Raw genomic sequence first — 23381 nt, forward strand, 5'->3', positions numbered from 1 at the left:
ATCAAGACCAAAATAAGACTATGGCAAATCGCCCATATCGTAGTAGTTATTTGAAAAGCTTGATTCAAATACAACGTTGTTATTAACTAACGACGGGCTAAGTATATTCTAATTATATTCAAGTAGTCTGGTAAAATTCCGATTAAGTTACGATTATGGTAAAAATATATCGCTGGACATTGGTGTGCCAGCCGATTGGCCAGTACTGTCGTCGGACGGTGTGTCTCACAAATCCTGACCGGTCAACTAAAAAGGGTAAGCAGACACCTGTTGTGGAAAACTAAAGTTCTGCACATTGGAGTTATACAAATTTAGTTTTGTGAGACACCTGTTTGATGTAAGTTACTAAATTTAAAATAGTTGAGAAAGTAATATCTCCATTGGCAACTGCAATTTTATTATTGATCAACCATACTTAATGGTGCATTGTGTATGGGATGTACTAGTATGCCTGGTTGGTAGGTGGTAACAGAGAACACTTACCACATGTATGAATGATGGGTAACGGGTGGCCACCAAAGCTTAAATGGATAGTCTGGGACTACATGTATGAGTGGTGAGTAACGAGTGATCACCAAAGTGCGAATAGAAAGTCGTATGATGCGAACGTGATGCATTAGGCAGGGCCAAGTGTGAATGACGGATATTTAAATTGAATACTCGGACTTGAGACCGATTTAGCCGTAGGGAAGGGGTATCACTTGGGTTTCAGTAAAGGCATGGGTTGTTGGCAGTATTGTAGTGTACATGGAATGTCGTTGGAAATAGAAAAGAGGTTGAGAACGCTGAAGTCCATTCTAGAATTCAATAAAGGCAGAGAGGATAAGGAGTGGAGGAGACTGGGTGAGAAGCTGTACAGAGTATGGACAGAAGGTGGGGCTATTGCATCTCCTACTGGTCTGCTTGCTGGGGAGAATTAAGATTTGTGTGTGTATGATGTAAATTGAAGTTTACTGGCGTAAATGAAGATTTGTGAGATTCAAATCGTGTGCATGAAATACGTTTGATATTCAGTCGGGGACTAATATCGGTATGAATGAGGTCGGGGATTTTTATGATAAGAATGTTGAAAAAGTTGCAGGCTTGCTGATGAGAGTTATATCATAGAATATTGGGGGGTGTGCATGACGGTTGGAAAAGGTGTTAAACTCTATTAACGTAAAATTCTGTGTGTAGAGTTATATTATGAGGTTTGAACTATACTAATATTGTGGAATTACATAATCAACATCTGAACATACTTACGTTAAACATTAATTGAGCCACTGAGTAATAGATAAGATATACACTAGGTACGGGGCGACGGGTGTGGTGGATGTAAGACGGGAGTGGTGTTCTAACCAAGTGCTGAGAAATAAGGTAGAATTATTTTGTTCTTTTAATTAGTTTACACAAGTTCTTCCCGGTTATTGATTTTGGTTTGATTGTTCAGATAAAACCACTGAAATTAAACAGGAGGTTAAGATAGACTAACATTAGAATCTGTTTTCACTATGGGGAACAATGAAAGGCCCGCAGAGGGGATTGCAGGCTGAGGTTTTATGTTAAAGGGACAGTGCACATTTAACACAGTTGTGTGTGTGTCTAATGGCTGGGGATTTAAGAAGTATTTTTGGGGAGACAATTTGGAGAAACACGAATAAAACATGAAACACAGAGACAAATTATTTGAGTTTGAGGGGATTTCCATGTTCCCAGAGACATGGTATTTTACAGCTGGGGTAAAGGCAGACGGAGGGGCCCACCCCCCGCCTGCAGAGACCTTGAAAGTTGGAGAGAAGTGAGGAGAGTTTTGGAAGGGGGGGCAGGACAGGCAAAGATAGCAGTTGCTGAGTGGAGACAGGGGGGAGAGTTGGACATGTAGAAAATGTAGGGGGCGCTCCTTCATGATGATGTCAGAACATAAGGATACTATACTAATCTTACCTAAGTCATTATTTAGAGTAGGTAAGGTTGATACCTGGGCAAAGCCAGATATCAAAAGGGGGATGGGTAAATTGTGGTCTAGGATAGGATGGGGACTATTGGATAAGAAACTAATAATTTAAAAAATGTAAGCTAACAATTGGGCATAGAAGTTAAAGATATAATCAGATAAAACATATGAGAAATTGTTTGTTAACCAAGCCTGTATGTCCAGGATTTTATGCATTACAGGTGAACTACAGGTGAAGTCACTCAATCCAGTCCCAGAGGCTTGGGGACCATAGAAGACCCCTGGTGACAGCTAGCTGAAAGAGCTACCCAGATTCATATCGTACGGCGGAAGGGTAAGACACTTTTTCACTGTCGGACAATAAACAGAGTTCGGGAGAAGAACTGGAATTAACAGAATTCCGGGGGGCTAACTCTCGAATGAAGTAAACCCTACCTGTCCTATCACCCCTGTTTTTTTGTCCATAGAAGTGAGGATGTGTCTGGCTCTGGCTAAGTGATGTGTATTTTGTTCCAAAATGAACATAAGAGATCCCTAGATCTGGGTGGACAGGAAGTTAGAGTAGAGATTACATGATAACCGGCTTTGGGGGGGGGATCCCACGAGGGTGGATAGGTTTTCCATGATATGGGGAAACCTGGGAGCAATGTTGAACTTTGTAAAGGTGATGAAATCCTACTAACCATAAAAAATATTGAGCTCTCTGATGCAGGCACCCACACCCTCGGACTACAAAGGACGAGGACAGACATGATGGGTGTGTTTTCTATTAAGGTACTGCCAAGACCAGAGGTAACCGGACACACTCCTCTACCACCACTGTGTTAAAAAATACCATTCAGGTAATTAATGTTAGAGACTATTCGGCTATTGATCAATTAGGAACTGAGACTGGTTTTGATTATGGGAGATTGCCTGAAGCTGATTGCAGTAGTAACATAACCATTAATTCCACTTGGCCAGTTACAGGCCTAAACCAAACTAGTGGTCTGGCTGATGTGAGGTGGATGTGTGGAGCCAAAAAAGAGTGCTGAGACCCATTCTTAGAGGAGAATGGCAAGATAGGTGTGGTCTGACCAGTGATAATTCCACTGACCATTGTTGATGTTGCTGCTGAACAGCTGCTGAGTTCTGTAACCAGGGGACCTGAAAACATTCCATCCCATGGGAGACATAGACGTAGTGCTCCATGGACAGAGGATGTAGTTGACATACACTAACCTGTTGGGAGTGCCAGTGGGGGTTCCTCATGCGTTTCAGGCCTTGGGTAGGAATGATGGACTCTGGCACTTACTACCTATTATGGGTCCAGCCATAGTGGATGCTGGACAGACTGCATGGATTAATTATTCTACTATAATCAACAGCGTTTGGTGAATTACTCCCGTGATGCACTCACTGGTATGTCTGAACAGCTTGAGGCCACATTTGGGGTTTCCAGACAGAATAGACTTGCCTTGAATATGCTTCTTGCCAGTCAGGGGGACGTCTGCAAGATGTTCGGTAAACAATGTTGCACGTATATTCCTAATAATACCAGTCCAGATGGTGGTATATCTAAGGCGGGCTTGATGCACTATCTGCTAAGATGAGGTCCACAGAGGGGGTGGAGGAGTCTGTTCTCTTGGCCTGGTTTGGGAAGTACACTGGTATGATGGTTACTGGATTTCTGACCCTAATTCTTGTATTATTTGTTATTGATGTGATGTGCTGCTTGCATCATACCGTGTTTTAAGAAGTCTGTTACAGATGTGATGAAGGTTTCAGGAGAGGATGGGACTGACTGAGGATGACACATGGTATGCTGTGGGTGAGGTAGTAGAATAATTTTACACCACCACAGTTCCTTGTTATAAATTTTTATGATAGGTTTTCTTTCCAGTATGTTTGTTCTCCCTGTTGTGAAGGTTTGGAGTCCCTGGGTGGCAAGGAGCCCACCTGGTACAGGATAGGAGTAGCTGAGAGGACCAGATGGTTTCTAATAATTCTTTACTGTTTTCCATGACCAAAGTTTTATCCTACATCTTACATGTCAATAACAATAAAGTTTTATCCTGTTTTTGATAAGTGACACCCTTGTGGGTGACAAGAGGGGGAAATTATTTTTCTTTATGGGCCATTTCCGTATAGACTTACCTAGTTTAGGCTATTTTTCCTTTTTGGATTATGTTTTCGTTTTTGCTTGGAGTAATGTCTCTGGACTATATCACATCTCTTAGGAGATGTGAAGAGAGGGAGCAGGAAAAAGTTGGCTTATGTAGAATATCATTTTTCCTTTCATTTTGAGCTGTTGTTCTCCGCTCTGTTACATGAGGGTTGTAAATTCCTAGGTGGCTTAGTACATAGTGGGATTGAGCTGGGAACATGGTGGGAATACATATACATCCATTTATTTTTAATGTTGTGCCTTATTTCATAGCCCCTTTGGGAAAAGTTTTCTTTTGTATCAGAATCTAGTTAGGTTGTGTCACGTCTCTGGGGAGACGTGAAGAGAGGGATTTGTAGATAATACTTTGATAACCATACCTATGCTTTATATCTAATGCTTCAGCACTTAGCAACAAAGGGCATAACCAAACGGAGACTACTAATATGTTTGCTATAATGTTGCTGTAACTGTTTTGGGTGCGCCTCTGCAAATGTTTCCACACATAGTCACGAAAACAGGAAGAGGGCCAAACCACAAGACTGGAGAAGTTGCATCTCGTGAGGACATAACTGCTGATGACAGGAACACACACACCCAGCATTAAGCCTCAAGGGATCTTTTAGAACCACACACCCAGCATTAAGCCTCAAGGGATCTTTTAGAACCACACACCCAGCATTAAGCCTCAAGGGATCTTTTAGAACCACACACCCAGCATTAAGCCTCAAGGGATCTTTTAGAACCACACACCCAGCATTAAGCCTCAAGGGATCATGGGCGTATCTGCTTTTGACATATGTACGCTAGTTGCGCAACGCAAAACAGACATTAAGCGGGAACATTTTGAAACAATGTCAACAACAACCTTGGACCAATAAGGAGAGACAAGGCCCGGGTTTGGACCAATCCGAGGACCAGACCTTCCAGAATCAACCTACTTTCTGTACTGTATAAAACATGTATGCTGTCTAAATTAGGGGCTCTCTTTTTCTGACTCCCTCTGAGTTCGAGGAACAGAGCCCGTATACGCTGTACACAATACTTTTACTCTGAATAAACTGCAGGTTGTTAAACTTTAGCTCCTCGTCTGAACTGATCCTTGACCGACTCGCTCACCTAAGTATCTCACCTTTTATCAACAGAACCCTACTTTTAAAAACAAGTCAAGAACAAGGAGAGAGAAATAAAGAGTTTAAGAGAGCGATAGGTGGGGGACTTCCTTGTGGTGTCCGGAAGGATACCGACAGCCAGGATCTTGCCCTCGAGCGTCTCGGGGTTGACGGGCTTCCCGGTGGTCTCAAGCAGCTTCCACAGCCCGTGTACCCCCATTGCTCTCCGAGTGACAGCCTAGACAACATCAAGACCAAAATAAGACTATGGCAAATCGCCCATATCGTAGTAGTTATTTGAAAAGCTTGATTCAAATACACACACAGGTGGATATCAAACTCACCTGTACTAGAGGACAATAGTTTAGCAGAATTTATTATCTTCGGTACATTTTTTAAAAGTTGTCTTCTGTGGGTGTAACAATATTTTAGTTCCTACGGTGGAACACAGTAGTGCGGATAATAGTTCCGGTTATTATTATTATTATTCCGCGGTTTGGTAATTTTGTAACGCTGTCGTCTCAACTTCCGTTTACTGATCCTGAATCAGATTTGGGATATCTGTTTACTGTCCCCACTATGGATGAGAAATCGTCCAAGCTGATTCAGAGTCTGTTTCCTGCCGGAAACCCCTCCACGTCCGCCAAGCCAACAGCGTCCGGTCGCTGAGAACACAAACAAGATGGCGACCAAGATTTAACAGAGGAAATCTTTTCAACAACAGTAATGTGCATGTTTATTCTCATACCGTTTTGATATCTCTCTTACGTTACACTCATTTTACACTGCTGATGTTAGTTATCAATGTTTACACGTTTATGTCCAGGGTCTTTGTTTCCTACTCGGTTTGCTTTGTTGTTAGTGTCTGTTAGTTGAGGAAAGCTGAACTCCTTCTCTTATATCCTTATCTGACCGGCTGGGTGTTGATCATGTGCTGCCACTGCTGTTAAACAACTAGTTGGAAAGGGCTAGCCAGGTTAAACAACTAGTTGGAAAGGGCTAGCCAGGTTAAACAACTAGTTGGAAAGGGCTAGCCAGGTTAAACAACTAGTTGGAAAGGGCTAGCCAGGTTAAACTACTAGTTGGAAAGGGCTAGCCAGGTTAAACAACTAGTTGGAAAGGGCTAGCCAGGTTAAACAACTAGTTGGAAAGGGCTAGCCAGGTTAAACTACTAGTTGGAAAGGGCTAGCCAGGTTAAACAACTAGTTGGAAAGGGCTAGCCAGGTTAAACAACTAGTTGGAAAGGGCTAGCCAGGTTAAACAACTAGTTGGAAAGGGCTAGCCAGGTTAAACTACTAGTTGGAAAGGGCTAGCCAGGTTAAACAACTAGTTGGAAAGGGCTAGCCAGGTTAAACAACTAGTTGGAAAGGGCTAGCCAGGTTAAACAACTAGTTGGAAGGGGCTGGCCAGGTTAAACAACTAGTTGGAAAGGGCTAGCCAGGTTAAACAACTAGTTGGAAAGGGCTAGCCAGGTTAAACAACTAGTTGGAAAGGGCTAGCCAGGTTAAACAACTAGTTGGAAAGGGCTAGCCAGGTTAAACAACTAGTTGGAAAGGGCTAGCCAGGTTAAACAACTAGTTGGAAAGGGCAGCTGTTTTGACTCTTAATTTTACCAATTCAAAACATATTTAAAAAATAAAATAATTGAAGGCAGAAAAAGTCCATTGGCTAGTTACAGGAGCTGTGCGAGATTCTCTCGCTACTTTCTTATTTTATTTGATTCATTTAACATGTCTGACAGGGTGGTAAACTCCGAATCAACATCTGTCTGTCTGTCTTCGGGAGAGAGATCTAAACTGCCATCCTGGAAGTCGTCCACCGCCCTGTCCCCCTATCATTCCACTGGACTGTTGTGAAGACTTCCTCCACCGTCATGTCTACCGCTACAGTAGCAGACAGAGGTAAGCCGTTATCACCCCTATCATTCCACTGTTGTTTACATCCTCCCCCTGCATCCTCTCAGCCAATCACACACAGCCATGTTGAGACCTGATAACTCCTCCAGCCAATACATTGAGAGAGAGAGATAACATTCCAGAATGTTTGCCATGTTCCAGGTTCCGTCCGTCCAGTCAGGGGCCCCGGCGACGGCATGGAGACAGACAATCCCCCAGTCGCTAAGGAGATCGGTGTCGTGGATACGCCTCTGTCTTCGGTGCCACTACTTAAGGTAGCTTGTCCCAAACAAAGCCCCAAGAAGACGCACCCTGCCCCCGCCAGCCTCCAGCACAGCCCCCACTCCACCCCGCAGCAGAGCCCCAGAGCCACCCCGTCTGCGCCCCAGCCCCCCGGGGTGCTCCACCTGGGGAAGGTTCCTCGGGAGGCCTGCATGGTGGTGGAGGCGGTGAGGATCGTTGTTCCCCGTGCCGCCATCAGCCGGAGTGGGGGTCATGTGGGTCCGGCTGAGGAGAAAGGAGAGGCCTGGGCTGGGCAGCAGATGGAGGAGCGGCCTCCCTCCCCTCCTCTGGAGGACCTGAGAGGAGCCATGGAGAAGCTGCAGAACTCAGAGAGAAGACTGCTGCAGGACAAGGAGGGGCTCCTCAACCAGCTCCACGTGCAGACTGAGGTGGGTAAATGAGTTAACTTAAAGGCCCAGTGCCATCAAAAACATCAAATTACTGTGTTTTATATATATTTCCACACTGAGTTTGGAGAACTACTGTGAAAATTATGATAAGGACCTTTTAGTGTAAGAGCTGTTGGAAAAGACTTCCTGAGCCCGTTTTGGTGGGATGGAGGTTTGGCCTGTCTGGTGACATCACCAGGAGGTAAAGTTAATAGACCAATAAGAAAGAGTTCCAAACCTCTCTGCCAATAACAGCTAGTTTTGGTGGGATGGAGGTTTGGCCTGTCTGGTGACATCACCAGGAGGTAAAGTTAATAGACCAATAATAGACCAATAAGAAAGAGTTCCAAACCTCTCTGCCAATAACAGCTAGTTTTCAGCTTTCCCTTCACCACTCAGGCCACGCCCAGACAGTCCAAACTAAATTCTTGCTTGAGAAATTATTCTTAGCTAAGAAGCTATTTCTGTTTCTTTTTTATAAAACCATTTTTAATTGAAGACGATCACGGTGAGGACCTTAATTGTTCCCCAGAAATAATTTGATATTGAGAGATTAAAAAAAAAAAACAGCTGCATTTGGGCCTTTAACACTATGAAACACGTTATTTAGAGTTGTTCAGTGACTGTAGGAGTTAATCTGGACCCTGAGTTTTGTTCAGTGACTGCAGGAGTTAATCTGGACCCTGAGTTTTGTTCAGTGACTGTAGGAGTTAATCTGGACCCCGAGTTTTGTTCAGTGACTGTAGGAGTTAATCTGGACCCTGAGTTTTGTTCAGTGACTGTAGGAGTTAATCTGGACCCTGAGTTTTGTTCAGTGACTGCAGGAGTTAATCTGGACCCTGAGTTTTGTTCAGTGACTGTAGGAGTTAATCTGGACCCTGAGTTTTGTTCAGTGACTGTAGGAGTTAATCTGGACCCCGAGTTTTGTTCAGTGACTGTAGGAGTTAATCTGGACCCTGAGTTTTGTTCAGTGACTGTAGGAGTTAATCTGGACCCTGAGTTTTGTTCAGTGACTGTAGGAGTTAATCTGGACCCTGAGTTTTGTTCAGTGACTGTAGGAGTTAATCTGGACCCTGAGTTTTGTTCAGTGACTGTAGGAGTTAATCTGGATCCTGAGTTTTGTTCAGTGACTGTAGGAGTTAATCTGGACCCTGAGTTTTGTTCAGTGACTGTAGGAGTTAATCTGGACCCTGAGTTTTGTTCAGTGACTGCAGGAGTTAATCTGGACCCTGAGTTTTGTTCAGTGACTGTAGGAGTTAATCTGGACCCTGAGTTTTGTTCAGTGACTGTAGGAGTTAATCTGGACCCTGAGTTTTGTTCAGTGACTGTAGGAGTTAATCTGGACCCTGAGTTTTGTTCAGTGACTGTAGGAGTTAATCTGGACCCTGAGTTTTGTTCAGTGACTGTAGGAGTTAATCTGGACCCTGAGTTTTGTTCAGTGACTGTAGGAGTTAATCTGGACCCTGAGTTTTGTTCAGTGACTGTAGGAGTTAATCTGGACCCTGAGTTTTGTTCAGTGACTGTAGGAGTTAATCTGGACCCTGAGTTTTGTTCAGTGACTGTAGGAGTTAATCTGGACCCTGAGTTTTGTTCAGTGACTGTAGGAGTTAATCTGGACCCTGAGTTTTGTTCAGTGACTGTAGGAGTTAATCTGGACCCTGAGTTTTGTTCAGTGACTGTAGGAGTTAATCTGGACCCTGAGTTTTGTTCAGTGACTGCAGGAGTTAATCTGGACCCTGAGTTTTGTTCAGTGACTGCAGGAGTTAATCTGGACCCTGAGTTTTGTTCAGTGACTGTAGGAGTTAATCTGGACCCTGAGTTTTGTTCAGTGACTGTAGGAGTTAATCTGGACCCTGAGTTTTGTTCAGTGACTGTAGGAGTTAATCTGGACCCTGAGTTTTGTTCAGTGACTGTAGGAGTTAATCTGGACCCTGAGTTTTGTTCAGTGACTGTAGGAGTTAATCTGGACCCTGAGTTTTGTTCAGTGACTGTAGGAGTTAATCTGGACCCTGAGTTTTGTTCAGTGACTGTAGGAGTTAATCTGGGCCCTGAGTTTTGTTCAGTGACTGTAGGAGTTAATCTGGACCCTGAGTTTTGTTCAGTGACTGTAGGAGTTAATCTGGACCCTGAGTTTTGTTCAGTGACTGTAGGAGTTAATCTGGACCCTGAGTTTTGTTCAGTGACTGTAGGAGTTAATCTGGACCCCGAGTTTTGTTCAGTGACTGTAGGAGTTAATCTGGACCCTGAGTTTTGTTCAGTGACTAGGAGTTAATCTGGACCCTGAGTTTTGTTCAGTGACTGTAGGAGTTAATCTGGACCCTGAGTTTTGTTCAGTGACTGTAGGAGTTCATCTGGACCCCGAGTTTTGTTCAGTGACTGTAGGAGTTAATCTGGACCCTGAGTTTTGTTCAGTGACTGTAGGAGTTAATCTGGACCCTGAGTTTTGTTCAGTGACTGTAGGAGTTCATCTGGACCCCGAGTTTTGTTCAGTGACTGTAGGAGTTAATCTGGACCCTGAGTTTTGTTCAGTGACTGTAGGAGTTAATCTGAGTTTTCAGCACTTGCCTTTGTCCCGATAAGGATAGTACTCTGGTCCATATTTGAACCGACTCAACTCTGTGTTGTCCTATAGGTGAACAGAGAGTTGAAGAAGCTGCTGGTAGCCTCTGTAGGTGATGACCTGCAGTACCATTTTGAGCGTCTGGCCAGAGAGAAGAACCAGCTGATCTTAGAGAACGAGGCTCTGGGTCGCAGCCGGGCCTCCACAGCAGAACAGCTGGAACGCATGTCTATACAATGTGATGTCTGGAGGAGCAAGTTCCTAGCGTCCAGGTAGGGGTGAGGGAAGGAGTGTGTGTGTGTGTGTGTGTGTGTGTGTGTGTGTGTGTGTGTGTGTGTGTGTGTGTGTGTGTGTGTGTGTGTGTGTGTGTGTGTGTGTGTGTGTGTGTGTGTGTGTGTGTGTGTGTGTGTGTCAGTGTGTCAGTGTGTATCGACTGACTGTTGTGTGTGTGGTATTTCTTCAAGAGTGATGGCGGAGGAGCTGACCAATGCCAGGGTTTCTCTCCAGCACCAGACCAGAGAGGCTCAGAGCGCCATAACAGACCTGCTGAGTGAGAGAGACGAGTTCTCTAGAGACATGATGCTAACCCACAGGTACAACACACAGACATGATGCTAACCCACAGGTACAACACACAGACATGATGCTAACCCACAGTTACAACACACAGACATGATGCTAACCCACAGGTACAACACACAGACATGACGCTAACCCACAGGTACAACACACAGACATGACGCTAACCCACAGGTACAATACACAGACATGACGCTAACCCACAGGTACAACACACAGACATGATGCTAACCCACAACACACAGACATGATGCTAACCCACAACACACAGACATGATGCTAACCCACAGGTACAACACACAGACATGACGCTAACCCACAGGTACAACACACAGACATGATGCTAACCCACAGGTACAACCGACAGACATGACGCTAACCCACAGGTACAACACACAGACATGAGGCTAACCCACAGGTACAACACACAGACATGACGCTAACCCACAGGTACAACACACAGACATGACGCTAACCCACAGGTACAACACACAGACACGACGCTAACCCACAGGTACAACACACAGACATGATGCTAACCCACAGGTACAACACACAGACATGATGCTAACCCACAGGTACAACACAGACATGATGCTAACCCACAGGTACAACACAGACATGATGCTAACCCACAGGTACAACACAGACATGATGCTAACCCACAGGTACAACACACAGACATGATGCTAACCCACAGGTACAACACACAGACATGACGCTAACCCACAGGTACAACACACAGACATGATGCTAACCCACAGGTACAACACACAGACATGATGCTAACCCACAGGTACAACACACAGACATGATGCTAACCCACAGTTACAACACACAGACATGATGCTAACCCACAGGTACAACACACAGACATGATGCTAACCCACAGGTACAACACACAGACATGACGCTAACCCACAGGTACAACACACAGACATGACGCTAACCCACAGGTACAACACACAGACATGACGCTAACCCACAGGTACAACACACAGACATGACGCTAACCCACAGGTACAACACACAGACATGACGCTAACCCACAGGTACAACACACAGACATGACGCTAACCCACAGGTACAACACACAGACATGATGCTAACCCACAGGTACAACACACAGACATGATGCTAACCCACAACACACAGGCATGATGCTAACCCACAGGTACAACACACAGACATGATGCTAACCCACAGGTACAACACACAGACATGATGCTAACCCACAGGTACAACACACAGACATGATGCTAACCCACAGTTACAACACACAGACATGATGCTAACCCACAGGTACAACACACAGACATGATGCTAACCCACAGGTACAACACACAGACATGACGCTAACCCACAGGTACAGGAGGACTTCTATACAACACACTAGTGGTAAAACTCACATAGGAACATAAAGTTACTGAGATCCCCACCACACTACCGGCGATACAGAGGATGTGTTTGTGTGTCTCTCTCCCAGGTCTCTGGAGCAGCTGCTGGTCTCTCTCCAGTGGGGTCGACAGCAGACCTACTACCCCAGTGGCCAGCCACTCAGCACGGGAGAACTAGCCCTAGCCAATCACAAGCTGGCGGACGCCATCAACTCCCGCCTGCTGGGGAAGGTTGGGCCAGTAGGGGGCAGCAGTGGAGCCGGGCTGGGGAAAGGAAGACAGATCTCAGAGCTCCCTAACACCTCACACACGCCTGCTGAGAAGATGGCTGAGAAGGTAGGAAGTGGAGTGGGACCCCCCCCCAGCAGGACTCTCACACTGGCCTCTAATCCAGAAACAACCCGCTCACTCTTTCTGTCTTTCTCTCCTCCCCCCCCGTCTCTTTCTCCCCCCCCCGTCTCTTTCTCTCTCCTCCCCCCGTCTCTTTTCTCTCCTCCCCCCCCCCCCGTCTCTTTTCTCCCCCCCCGTCTCTTTCTCTCTCCTCCCCCCCGTCTCTTTCTCCCCCCTCTCAGGTGTTGAAGATCCTGGACCCTATTTCCCGTTCAGACAACAAGGAAGAGCCCTCCCCCTCTCTATCTCCGACTCCTCCCCTCGGCCTTCCTGACCAATAAGAAGAGCATCGGCCGGTTCCACCCTTACACTCGCTATGAGAACATCACCTTCAACTGCTGCGAGCGCTGCAGCGGAGACATCCTGGTCCTCTAGGGGTCAGAGGGCAGGGGTCGTGACCTTTAACCTGGACAGGTCGACGCAGGCCGCTGTGAGGAACACCAGCCGGCTCTCCCTCCGTCGAACCGTCTGGTTTCACAGCGGCCTCAGAGCGGGACTTGACTGGAAGCACGGCAGAAGCTGACGAAACAACCGCTGATTTTAATTGGCTGATCTCTCTCAGTCCGTCACCGTCTCATAACTCTTAGAACCTCCCACGACATTGTGGGCTTCAGAACGTGAGCAGAGCAAGTGATTTAAACAAGGAAGTGAGTTCGGAGAATCTGAAAGTGTTCCATCTTAGAATCAATGGGGCTTCCCAAAAATAATATGGTCAAAGTCGGACCACGGACGGCCGAGTGTCTGTGGGTTTCTGGTCCTTCCTTGTACTTGACTGGTGAATTGAGGTTACTGATTAGTAAGGAACTCCACTCACCTGGTTGTCTAGGTTACTGATTAGTAAGGAACTCCACTCACCTGGTTGTCTAGGTTACTGATTAGTAAGGAACTCCACTCACCTGGTTGTCTAGGTTACTGATTAGTAAGGAACTCTCCTCACCTGGTTGTCTAGGTTACTGATTAGTAAGGAACTCTCCTCACCTGGTTGTCTAGGTTACTGATTAGTAAGGAACTCCCCTCACCTGGTTGTCTAGGTTACTGATTAGTAAGGAACTCTCCTCACCTGGTTGTCTAGGTTACTAATTAGTAAGCAACTCCCTTCACCTGGTTGTCTAGGTTACTAATTAGTAAGCAACTCCCTTCACCTGGTTGTCTAGTTTACTAATTAGTAAGCAACTCCCTTCACCTGGTTGTCTAGGTAACTTAATAGTAAGGAACTCCCCTCACCTGGTTGTCTAGGTTACTGATTAGTAAGGAACTCCACTCACCTGGTTGTCTAGGTTACTGATTAGTAAGGAACTCTCCTCACCTGGTTGTCTAGGTTACTAATTAGTAAGCAACTCCCTTCACCTGGTTGTCTAGTTTACTAATTAGTAAGCAACTCCCTTCACCTGGTTGTCTAGGTAACTTATTAGTAAGGAACTCCCCTCACCTGGTTGTCTAGGTTACTAATTAGTAAGGAACTCTCCTCACCTGGTTGTCTGGGTTACAGATTAGTAAGCAACTACCTTCACCTGGTTGTCTAGGTTACTAATTAGTAAGCAACTCCCTTCACCTGGTTGTCTAGTTTACTAATTAGTAAGCAACTCCCTTCACCTGGTTGTCTAGGTAACTTATTAGTAAGGAACTCCCCTCACCTGGTTGTCTAGGTTACTAATTAGTAAGGAACTCTCCTCACCTGGTTGTCTAGTTTACTAATTAGTAAGCAACTCCCTTCACCTGGTTGTCTAGGTTACTAATTAGTAAGCAACTCCCTTCACCTGGTTGTCTAACCCTGCTGAAGACTAGGGAGTCATGATGCCCTCAGTGTTAGAGACAGCATCTATTGAGAGAACCCTGCAGAAGACTAGGGAGTCATGATGCCCTCAGTGTTAGAGACAGCATCTATTGAAGACTAGGGAGTCATGATGCCCTCAGTGTTAGAGACAGCATCTATTGAGAGAACCCTGCTGAAGACTAATGAGTCATGATGCCCTCAGTGTTAGAGACAGCATCTGTTGAGAGAACCCTGCAGAAGACTAGGGAGTCATGATGCCCTCAGTGTTAGAGACAGCATCTATTGAAGACTAGGGAGTCATGATGCCCTCAGTGTTAGAGACAGCATCTATTGAGAGAACCCTGCTGAAGACTAGGGAGTCATGATGCCCTCAGTGTTAGAGACAGCATCTGTTGAGAGAACCCTGCAGAAGACTAGGGAGTCATGATGCCCTCAGTGTTAGAGACAGCACCTATTGAGAGAACCCTGCAGAAGACTAGGGAGTCATGATGTCCTCAGTGTTAGAGACAGCATCTATTGAGAGAACCCTGCTGAAGACTAGGGAGTCATGATGCCCTCAGTGTTAGAGACAGCATCTATTGAAGACTAGGGAGTCATGATGCCCTCAGTGTTAGAGACAGCATCTATTGAGAGAACCCTGCTGAAGACTAATGAGTCATGATGCCCTCAGTGTTAGAGACAGCATCTGTTGAGAGAACCCTGCAGAAGACTAGGGAGTCATGACATCATGATGCCCTCAGTGTTAGAGACAGCATCTATTGAAGACTAGGGAGTCATGATGCCCTCAGTGTTAGAGACAGCATCTGTTGAGAGAACCCTGCTGAAGACTAGGGAGTCATGATGCCCTCAGTGTTAGAGACAGCATCTATTGAAGACTAGGGAGTCATGACATCATGATGCCCTCAGTGTTAGAGACAGCATCTGTTGAGAGAACCCTGCTGAAGACTAGGGAGTCATGACATCATGATGCCCTCAGTGTTAGAGACAGCATCTATTGAGAGAACCCTGCTGAAGACTAGGGAGTCATGATGCCCTCAGTGTTAGAGACAGCATCTATTGAAGACTAGGGAGTCATGATGCCCTCAGTGTTAGAGACAGCATCTATTGAAGACTAGGGAGTCATGATGCCCTCAGTGTTAGAGACAGCATCTATTGAAGACTAGGGAGTCATGATGCCCTCAGTGTTAGAGACAGCATCTGTTGAGAGAACCCTGCTGAAGACTAGGGAGTCATGACATCATGATGCCCTCAGTGTTAGAGACAGCATCTATTGAGAGAACCCTGCTGAAGACTAGGGAGTCATGATGCCCTCAGTGTTAGAGACAGCATCTATTGAGAGAACCCTGCTGAAGACTAGGGAGTCATGATGCCCTCAGTGTTAGAGACAGCATCTATTGAAGACTAGGGAGTCATGATGCCCTCAGTGTTAGAGACAGCATCTATTGAGAGAACCCTGCTGAAGACTAGGGAGTCATGATGCCCTCAGTGTTAGAGACAGCATCTGTTGAGAGAACCCTGCAGAAGACTAGGGAGTCATGATGCCCTCAGTGTTAGAGACAGCACCTATTGAGAGAACCCTGCAGAAGACTAGGGAGTCATGATGTCCTCAGTGTTAGAGACAGCATCTATTGAGAGAACCCTGCTGAAGACTAGGGAGTCATGATGCCCTCAGTGTTAGAGACAGCATCTATTGAAGACTAGGGAGTCATGATGCCCTCAGTGTTAGAGACAGCATCTATTGAGAGAACCCTGCTGAAGACTAATGAGTCATGATGCCCTCAGTGTTAGAGACAGCATCTGTTGAGAGAACCCTGCAGAAGACTAGGGAGTCATGACATCATGATGCCCTCAGTGTTAGAGACAGCATCTATTGAAGACTAGGAGTCATGATGCCCTCAGTGTTAGAGACAGCATCTGTTGAGAGAACCCTTGAAGACTAGGAGTCATGATGCCCTCAGTGTTAGAGACAGCATCTATTGAAGACTAGGGAGTCATGACATCATGATGCCCTCAGTGTTAGAGACAGCATCTGTTGAGAGAACCCTGCTGAAGACTAGGGAGTCATGACATCATGATGCCCTCAGTGTTAGAGACAGCATCTATTGAGAGAACCCTGCTGAAGACTAGGGAGTCATGATGCCCTCAGTGTTAGAGACAGCATCTATTGAAGACTAGGGAGTCATGATGCCCTCAGTGTTAGAGACAGCATCTATTGAAGACTAGGAGTCATGATGCCCTCAGTGTTAGAGACAGCATCTATTGAAGACTAGGGAGTCATGATGCCCTCAGTGTTAGAGACAGCATCTGTTGAGAGAACCCTGCTGAAGACTAGGGAGTCATGACATCATGATGCCCTCAGTGTTAGAGACAGCATCTATTGAGAGAACCCTGCTGAAGACTAGGGAGTCATGATGCCCTCAGTGTTAGAGACAGCATCTATTGAGAGAACCCTGCTGAAGACTAGGGAGTCATGATGCCCTCAGTGTTAGAGACAGCATCTATTGAAGACTAGGGAGTCATGATGCCCTCAGTGTTAGAGACAGCATCTATTGAAGACTAGGGAGTCATGATGCCCTCAGTGTTAGAGACAGCATCTATTGAAGACTAGGGAGTCATGATGCCCTCAGTGTTAGAGACAGCATCTATTGAAGACTAGGGAGTCATGATGCCCTCAGTGTTAGAGACAGCATCTATTGAAGACTAGGGAGTCATGATGCCCTCAGTGTTAGAGACAGCATCTATTGAGAGAACCCTGCTGAAGACTTGAACTCAGGCTAAGATGCTATTCATCAAACTAAATGTTGTGTATATAGAAATGCATTCCTCAATGGTCTTATTATTGTTTAACCTTTATTTAACTTGGCAAGTCAGTTAAGAACAAATTCTTATTTACAATGACGGCCGACCGGGGCAGAACGACTGATTTTTAACCTTGTTCAGCTCGGGGATTCGATCCAGCAACCTTTCGGTTACTGGCCCATCTCTCTAACCACTAGGCTACCTGCTTCCCAAGCAGTATGATTGATTCACCATCAGGTTTTTAAAAATTCTGAGTGTTATATTTATTGAATTGATCTGATGAGTATTGTAGATGTGTGGAAACAGGAGAGGCAGGGCTGTGGTCAGAGGATGTTTCTGACAGACAGGAGGTTTTAGATGTGGAGAGGCAGGGCTGTGGTCAGAGGATGTTTCTGACAGACAGAAGGTTTTAGATGTGTGGAAACAGGAGAGGCAGAGCTGTGGTCAGAGGATGTTTCTGACAGACAGGAGGTTGTAGATGTGTGGAAACAGGAGAGGCAGGGCTGTGGTCAGAGGATGTTTCTGACAGACAGAAGGTTTTAGATGTGTGGAAACAGGAGAGGCAGGGCTGTGGTCAGAGGATGTTTCTGACAGACAGAAGGTTGTAGATGTGTGGAAACAGGAGAGGCAGAGCTGTGGTCAGAGGATGTTTCTGACAGACAGAAGGTTGTAGATGTGTGGAAACAGGAGAGGCAGAGCTGTGGTCAGAGGATGTTTCTGACAGACAGGAGGTTTTAGATGTGGAGAGGCAGGGCTGTGGTCAGAGGATGTTTCTGACAGACAGAAGGTTGTAGATGTGTGGAACTAAACACAGGAAGAATCCTAGAGGAAAACCTGGTTCAGTCTGCTTTCCACCAGACACTGGGAGAGGAGTTCACCTTTCATCAGGACAATAAACCTAAAACACAAGGTCAAGATCTACACTGGAGTTACTCACCAAGAAGACCGTGAATGATCCTGAGTGGCCGAGTTACAGCTGACCTAAATCTACTTCGCAATCTTATGTCAACACCTGAAAATAGTTGAGTAGTAATGATCAACGACCAATGAGACAGAGCTTGAAGAAGATCGAAAATAATAAATGGGCAAATGTTGCACAATCCAGGTGTGGAAAACTCTTTAGAGATTTACCCAGAAAGCCTAGCAGCTTTAATCGCTGCCAAAGGTGCTTATCTAAGGTATTGACCATTTTCACTTTGTCATTATGGGGTATTGTGTGTAGATGGGTGAGAATTATTCAAATTGGTTGTTGATCATTGACAGCCATTTTCTTTAGGTCTTTCCATAGATGTTCAAGTAGATGTCTAAACTATCTAGTCAGGAACATCCACTGTCTTGGTCGCAACTCTAGTGTAGATTTGATCTTGTGTTTAAGGTGTGAAAAACATGAGATATTTCAGCTAATTTATTTTTCAACACGTTTGCTAAAATTTCTAAACACATTTTCACCTTGTCATTATGGAGTATTATTTGTAGATGGGTGAGATAAAAAAAAAAGATCAATTGAATCCATTTTGAATTCAGGTCAAAGGTTATGACTACTGTACATTTTAGTGGCCTTTTATTGTACCCCAGCACAAGGTGCACCTGTGTAACGACCATGCTGTTTTAATCAGCTTCTTGATATGCCACACCTGTCAAGTGGATGGATCATCATGACAAATAAGAAATGCTCACTAACAGGGATGTAAAACAAATGTGTGCAACATTTTTTTTGAGAGAAATAAGCTTTTTGTACATGTGGAAAATGTTATGGATCTTTTATTTCAGCTCAACAAACATGGGACAAACACTTCACATGTTGCTCAAAAAACATGGGACAAACACTTCACATGTTGCTCAAAAAACATGGGACAAACACTTCACATGTTGCTCAAAAAACATGGGACAAACACTTCACATGTTGCGTTTTATATATATTTTTCCTCGGTGTACATTGACACGAAGTAGCAAATACGCCAAAGATTCTAAACAATCAACAGTCTCACTGAGTTGCTTATCAAAAAATATTTTATGTTCATGGTCCACCTGGAGCTGTTGCCGAACTGGACCTTTTATTGTACCCCAGCACAAGGTGCACCTGTGTAACGATCATGCTGTTTTAATCAGCGTCTTGATATGCCGCACCTGTCAGGTGTTCAAGGCATTTATAGAAGTGCTTTTCATCAGGTCATCTCTGAATCCATTAACACAACAGGGTGAAACTGAAGAACATTCAGAGGAGAAATGTCTCAGAATATTGGGCCCAATAAGGCTACTCTTCCTCCTGCAATTTCTTCCCGCTCTTGGCTGTACTGTTCCGATCCTCCATCTTGGTTTTTAGTGATGTCCGTACCCTGGTGGTGGTCTGTCTGTTCTCTGCATCCCCTGCTGCTTCCTTACTGACTGCTACCGTGTCTCTGCTACTGAATACACTGTCTCTATGTCTTCTAGTGGATCCTCTCTCTCTGACCACACCATCCATCTGTTTCTGCTCTGTGACTGCTCTGTCACTGTCTCCGGTCCTGACTGCTCTGTCACTGTCTCCTCTGTCTCCAGTCCTGACTGCTCTGTCACTGTCTCCTCTGTCTCCAGTCCTGACTGCTCTGTCACTGTCTCCTCTGTCTCCAGTCCTGACTGCTCTGTCACTGTCTCCTCTGTCTCCAGTCCTGACTGCTCTGTCTCCAGTCCTGACTGCTCTGTCACTGTCTCCAGTCCTGACTGCTCTGTCACTGTCTCCTCTGTCTCCGGTCCTGACTGCTCTGTCACTGTCTCCTCTGTCTCCAGTCCTGACTGCTCTGTCACTGTCTCCTCTGTCTCCAGTCCTGACTGCTCTGTCACTGTCTCCAGTCCTGACTGCTCTGTCACTGTCTCCTCTGTCTCCGGTCCTGACTGCTCTGTCACTGTCTCCTCTGTCTCCAGCCCTGATTGCTCTGTCACTGTCTCCTCTGTCTCCAGTCCTGACTGCTCTGTCACTGTCCCCAGCCCTGAACCCGGTGTCCCCAGCCCTGAACCCTGTGTCCCCAGCCCTGAACCCTGTGTCCCCAGCCCTGAACCCTGTGTCCCCAGCCCTGAACCCTGTGTCCCCAGCCCTGAACCCTGTGTCCCCAGCCCTGAACCCTGTGTCCCCAGCCCTGAACCCTGTGTCCCCAGCCCTGAACCCTGTGTCCCCAGCCCTGAACCCTCTGTCCCCAGCCCTGAACCCTGTGTCCCCAGCCCTGAACCCTCTGTCCCCAGCCCTGAACCCTCTGTCCCCAGCCCTGAACCCTCTGTCCCCAGCCCTGAACCCTGTGTCTCCAGCCCTGAACCCTGTGTCTCCTCTGGTTCTGCCACTAAACCTCCTGTCCTTATCTGAGCCTCTGTCTCTGTCCTGCTGGGGTTTCTCCTGGTAGAATCCATCATGTTTCCTCTTGGGTACGTGCTCCAGCGCCTCCTCCCACCTCCCGCTCTCCTTCAGTGTCAGCAAGATGCGTATCATCTGATCCAGGGTCAGGTTCTTGGCCCCCATCTCCCATTGGAGGAAGTCATCGAGTGGCAGACGGGCCGTATTCAGCTGCAGACGCTTGGCGTTGGCCAGGGAGAGCCCTGATTGGATGGAGCGGTCCACCATGGAGCCCACGATGTAGACCTTAGAGTTGTCGAAGGTACGGAGGACGTTGGGGGAGTCAGCCGTCAGGTAGACCAGGTCGTCCCGGGGGAACAGGTCCACGTGACGTCGCTCTGTGGAGGTGATGAGGAGGCGCTCCCAGGCCTCGGCGCCGTAGCGTTTAACCAGCTCCCTGTGGTAACCCCCGTCCAGCTGCAAGTTACAGAAGTGTAGGTGGAAGGGGTCCGGGGCTCGGCGGTTCCACCCCTCCACCTCCATCAGCTGGGACACAGTGTTCTCCACTTCCCGACGCGCCATCTGCTGTTCATAGGACATATCGAACACCAGCGGCTGGCCGTACACCATGGCCTGGGCCGACCTCCACCCCAGCAGCTTGTCCAGGGAACGACCCCAGAACTGGAGAAGGAAAGTGTTCCTCAGTTCCCCCTCCTCTCCTCTCACACCGCCAGGCCTGATCCTATCGTCCTCCCGAAACCTCTCGCTCCTCTCTGCCTTCTTCTTCTCCTGTTTCTGCTTGTGGTTGTTCTTGTGGCCCTCCTTGATGGCCAGGTATTTCAGGTACTTCTTCTTGGAGGACTTGGTTTGGAACTCGGCCAGGATCCCCAGCTCCTCGTCAGTCATGATCTCTGGCACCAGCTTCCCAGCCTGACGCCACATCACTATCAGCTCTCTGGTGGCCTCCAGTGGGGAGACCTCCTGCCCTGCTACACCTCCTCCTGGTCCTGAAGGAGCAGCACCACCACCTCCCTGTTTCTCCTCCTCCACCGCTGGGACCTGAAACCTCATCACAGACTTCCATATGTCCAGGTCCAGTTTCTCTTCAGTCTGATCTTCTTTAGACTGAGGGAGGGGTACGTCTTTTCTTAGTGTGGCCCCAGTATAGAGAGGCCGTTTTAGGGGTGCAGAGTGGTGGGGTGGGAGAAGGCAGGTGAGTGGTAGCTGTTTATTTGCGACAGTGGATAACAGCGAGAGACGCCGCCGCAGCTCGTTCAAAAGCGGTGGGGTGATAAACCTCATTATTTCAATGGTTTGATGATACATGCATATGGAGTCAAGATGTTGACACTCACGTCGTTATATTTAAAGTTCCAGAACTGTCCATCAGGAGAGGAAGAAATACCGTTCGACGTGCAGACAAGATAGAAAGCGACTGTGTTTATGTTCCAAAAGAATCATACAAACTGCAATTAAGGTCCACTCTCAACAAGGACAGAATGGGTCATATAATCGTGGTAATATTCCATTGAATGTCTTACATTTGTGTCAGTCTGAATTCAATTTTACATCCGTGCTCATCGAAAAAAAATGTCGAAAGGTCACGTTGTAAACGTGTGCAACGCCATTATTCAGTCGTGCTGATGCAAGTGCAAAAAATATTTGTTCCGGGATTAATGTTCTGGGCATAACAATTTGTACGGAAGACTCACATTTCACCAATCATACAAAAAAAAATGTTATTTTCCCACGTCAATACATAGTAAACAACGTTTAATGCAAGAGACAATTTGGAACAGGAAATTACCCTAAACTACCAACTGAGTTTAAACTTCACCTGAGTCCTGCTCAATGGTTCGTCTATAAACTAGGTGACTGATAGGGGGCGCTGTGTTGAAGCCACCGTGCCTCCATCTTGACACTCCCCCACCGTTGTAAAGCATATTTTGGAAGCTATAGAAAGAGAGCTACTGGGCGTCTATTATCAGAATGCTAACAAAATTAGCATAATTAATAGCGAATTCCCATGGAGGTTGCTAACTAAATATTCTATATTCGTTTTTTTGCCACGTTTATTATATTACGAACACCTTAATGCATACTTTTAAATTATATTATTTTAGCGAAACATAAAATATATATTTTTTAAATTCCTTAAAGTATAATTGTTTTAGATTACTAATATTATTGTTCCCAAATACTTAAATACATGTAATTTTGTCCTTGAAACATTTAAAGCTGCAATATGAACGTTTTTAGAAAACCCCACCAAATTCACATAGAAATGTGTGCTATAGATCTGTCATTCTCATTGAAAGCAAGTCTAAGAATCAGTAGATGTGTCCTATCTCTATGCTTCCCGTAAGTTAAAAAAAAAGTTTTTGTGTCCTCTACTTTAGGTTTTGTACACCAGCTTCAAACCGCTGAAAACATATATTCTTTGGTTTTGGCTAATATATTTCACAGCGGTTTAGATGGTACAATGATTCTCTACACTATACTTGCTTGTTTTGTCACATGAACTGAAATGAGGCGAAATATTCTAAATGTTAAGCAACCAGGAAATGGTGGAGTGATTTCTGAATACTGTATATTTAATTGAAATACTGTAGAATTACATTCACTCCAATGGAAGACTGCGCCTACTGGCGAGTGGCAATATGGCCGACCAGTGGCTTCAAAGCATCTCAATGGCCAATACATAGAATCATCAATCCATGGTTTAAATACATCTAGGGTTTATATACATCGCCTGGTGTTTTTATATTTTCCTATTTCTGAGCAACAGAAGATATGTCTGTTGGACATCAAACAAGCTGAT

At 45.9% G+C, this 23381-nt stretch overlaps 1 protein-coding gene, 1 long non-coding RNA gene and 1 pseudogene across 2 annotated transcripts; 2 read left to right on the plus strand and 1 right to left on the minus strand.

Annotated features, from left to right (window-relative positions):
• Positions 1-5637: 5637 nt before the first annotated feature.
• Positions 5638-7271, plus strand: LOC124018296. Its single transcript, XR_006835602.1, has 3 exons — positions 5638-5917; positions 6936-7095; positions 7252-7271. It is a non-coding gene; the product is annotated as an uncharacterized LOC124018296 (long non-coding RNA).
• A 15-nt stretch (positions 7272-7286) lies between these two features.
• On the plus strand, positions 7287-13598 carry LOC124018305 (annotated as a pseudogene).
• A 5826-nt stretch (positions 13599-19424) lies between these two features.
• On the minus strand, positions 19425-21862 carry LOC124018306 (tRNA methyltransferase 10 homolog C-like). Its single transcript, XM_046333578.1, has 2 exons — positions 20215-21862; positions 19425-19435 (listed from the first exon to the last, which is right to left on the minus strand). Exons 1-2 carry the CDS (start codon positions 21860-21862, stop codon positions 19425-19427), a joined length of 1659 nt encoding a protein of 552 aa, XP_046189534.1.
• Positions 21863-23381: the final 1519 nt, after the last annotated feature.

This window comes from Oncorhynchus gorbuscha, unplaced genomic scaffold (genome assembly GCF_021184085.1).
Source record: "Oncorhynchus gorbuscha isolate QuinsamMale2020 ecotype Even-year unplaced genomic scaffold, OgorEven_v1.0 Un_scaffold_472, whole genome shotgun sequence".
NCBI classification, from domain to species: Eukaryota; Metazoa; Chordata; class Actinopteri; order Salmoniformes; family Salmonidae; genus Oncorhynchus; species Oncorhynchus gorbuscha.

Excerpts from the sequence above, each read along its gene's own strand:
- LOC124018306 (XM_046333578.1), bottom strand. The coding sequence starts at position 21,862 with ATGAGGTTTATCACCCCACCGCTTTTGAACGAGCTGCGGCGGCGTCTC.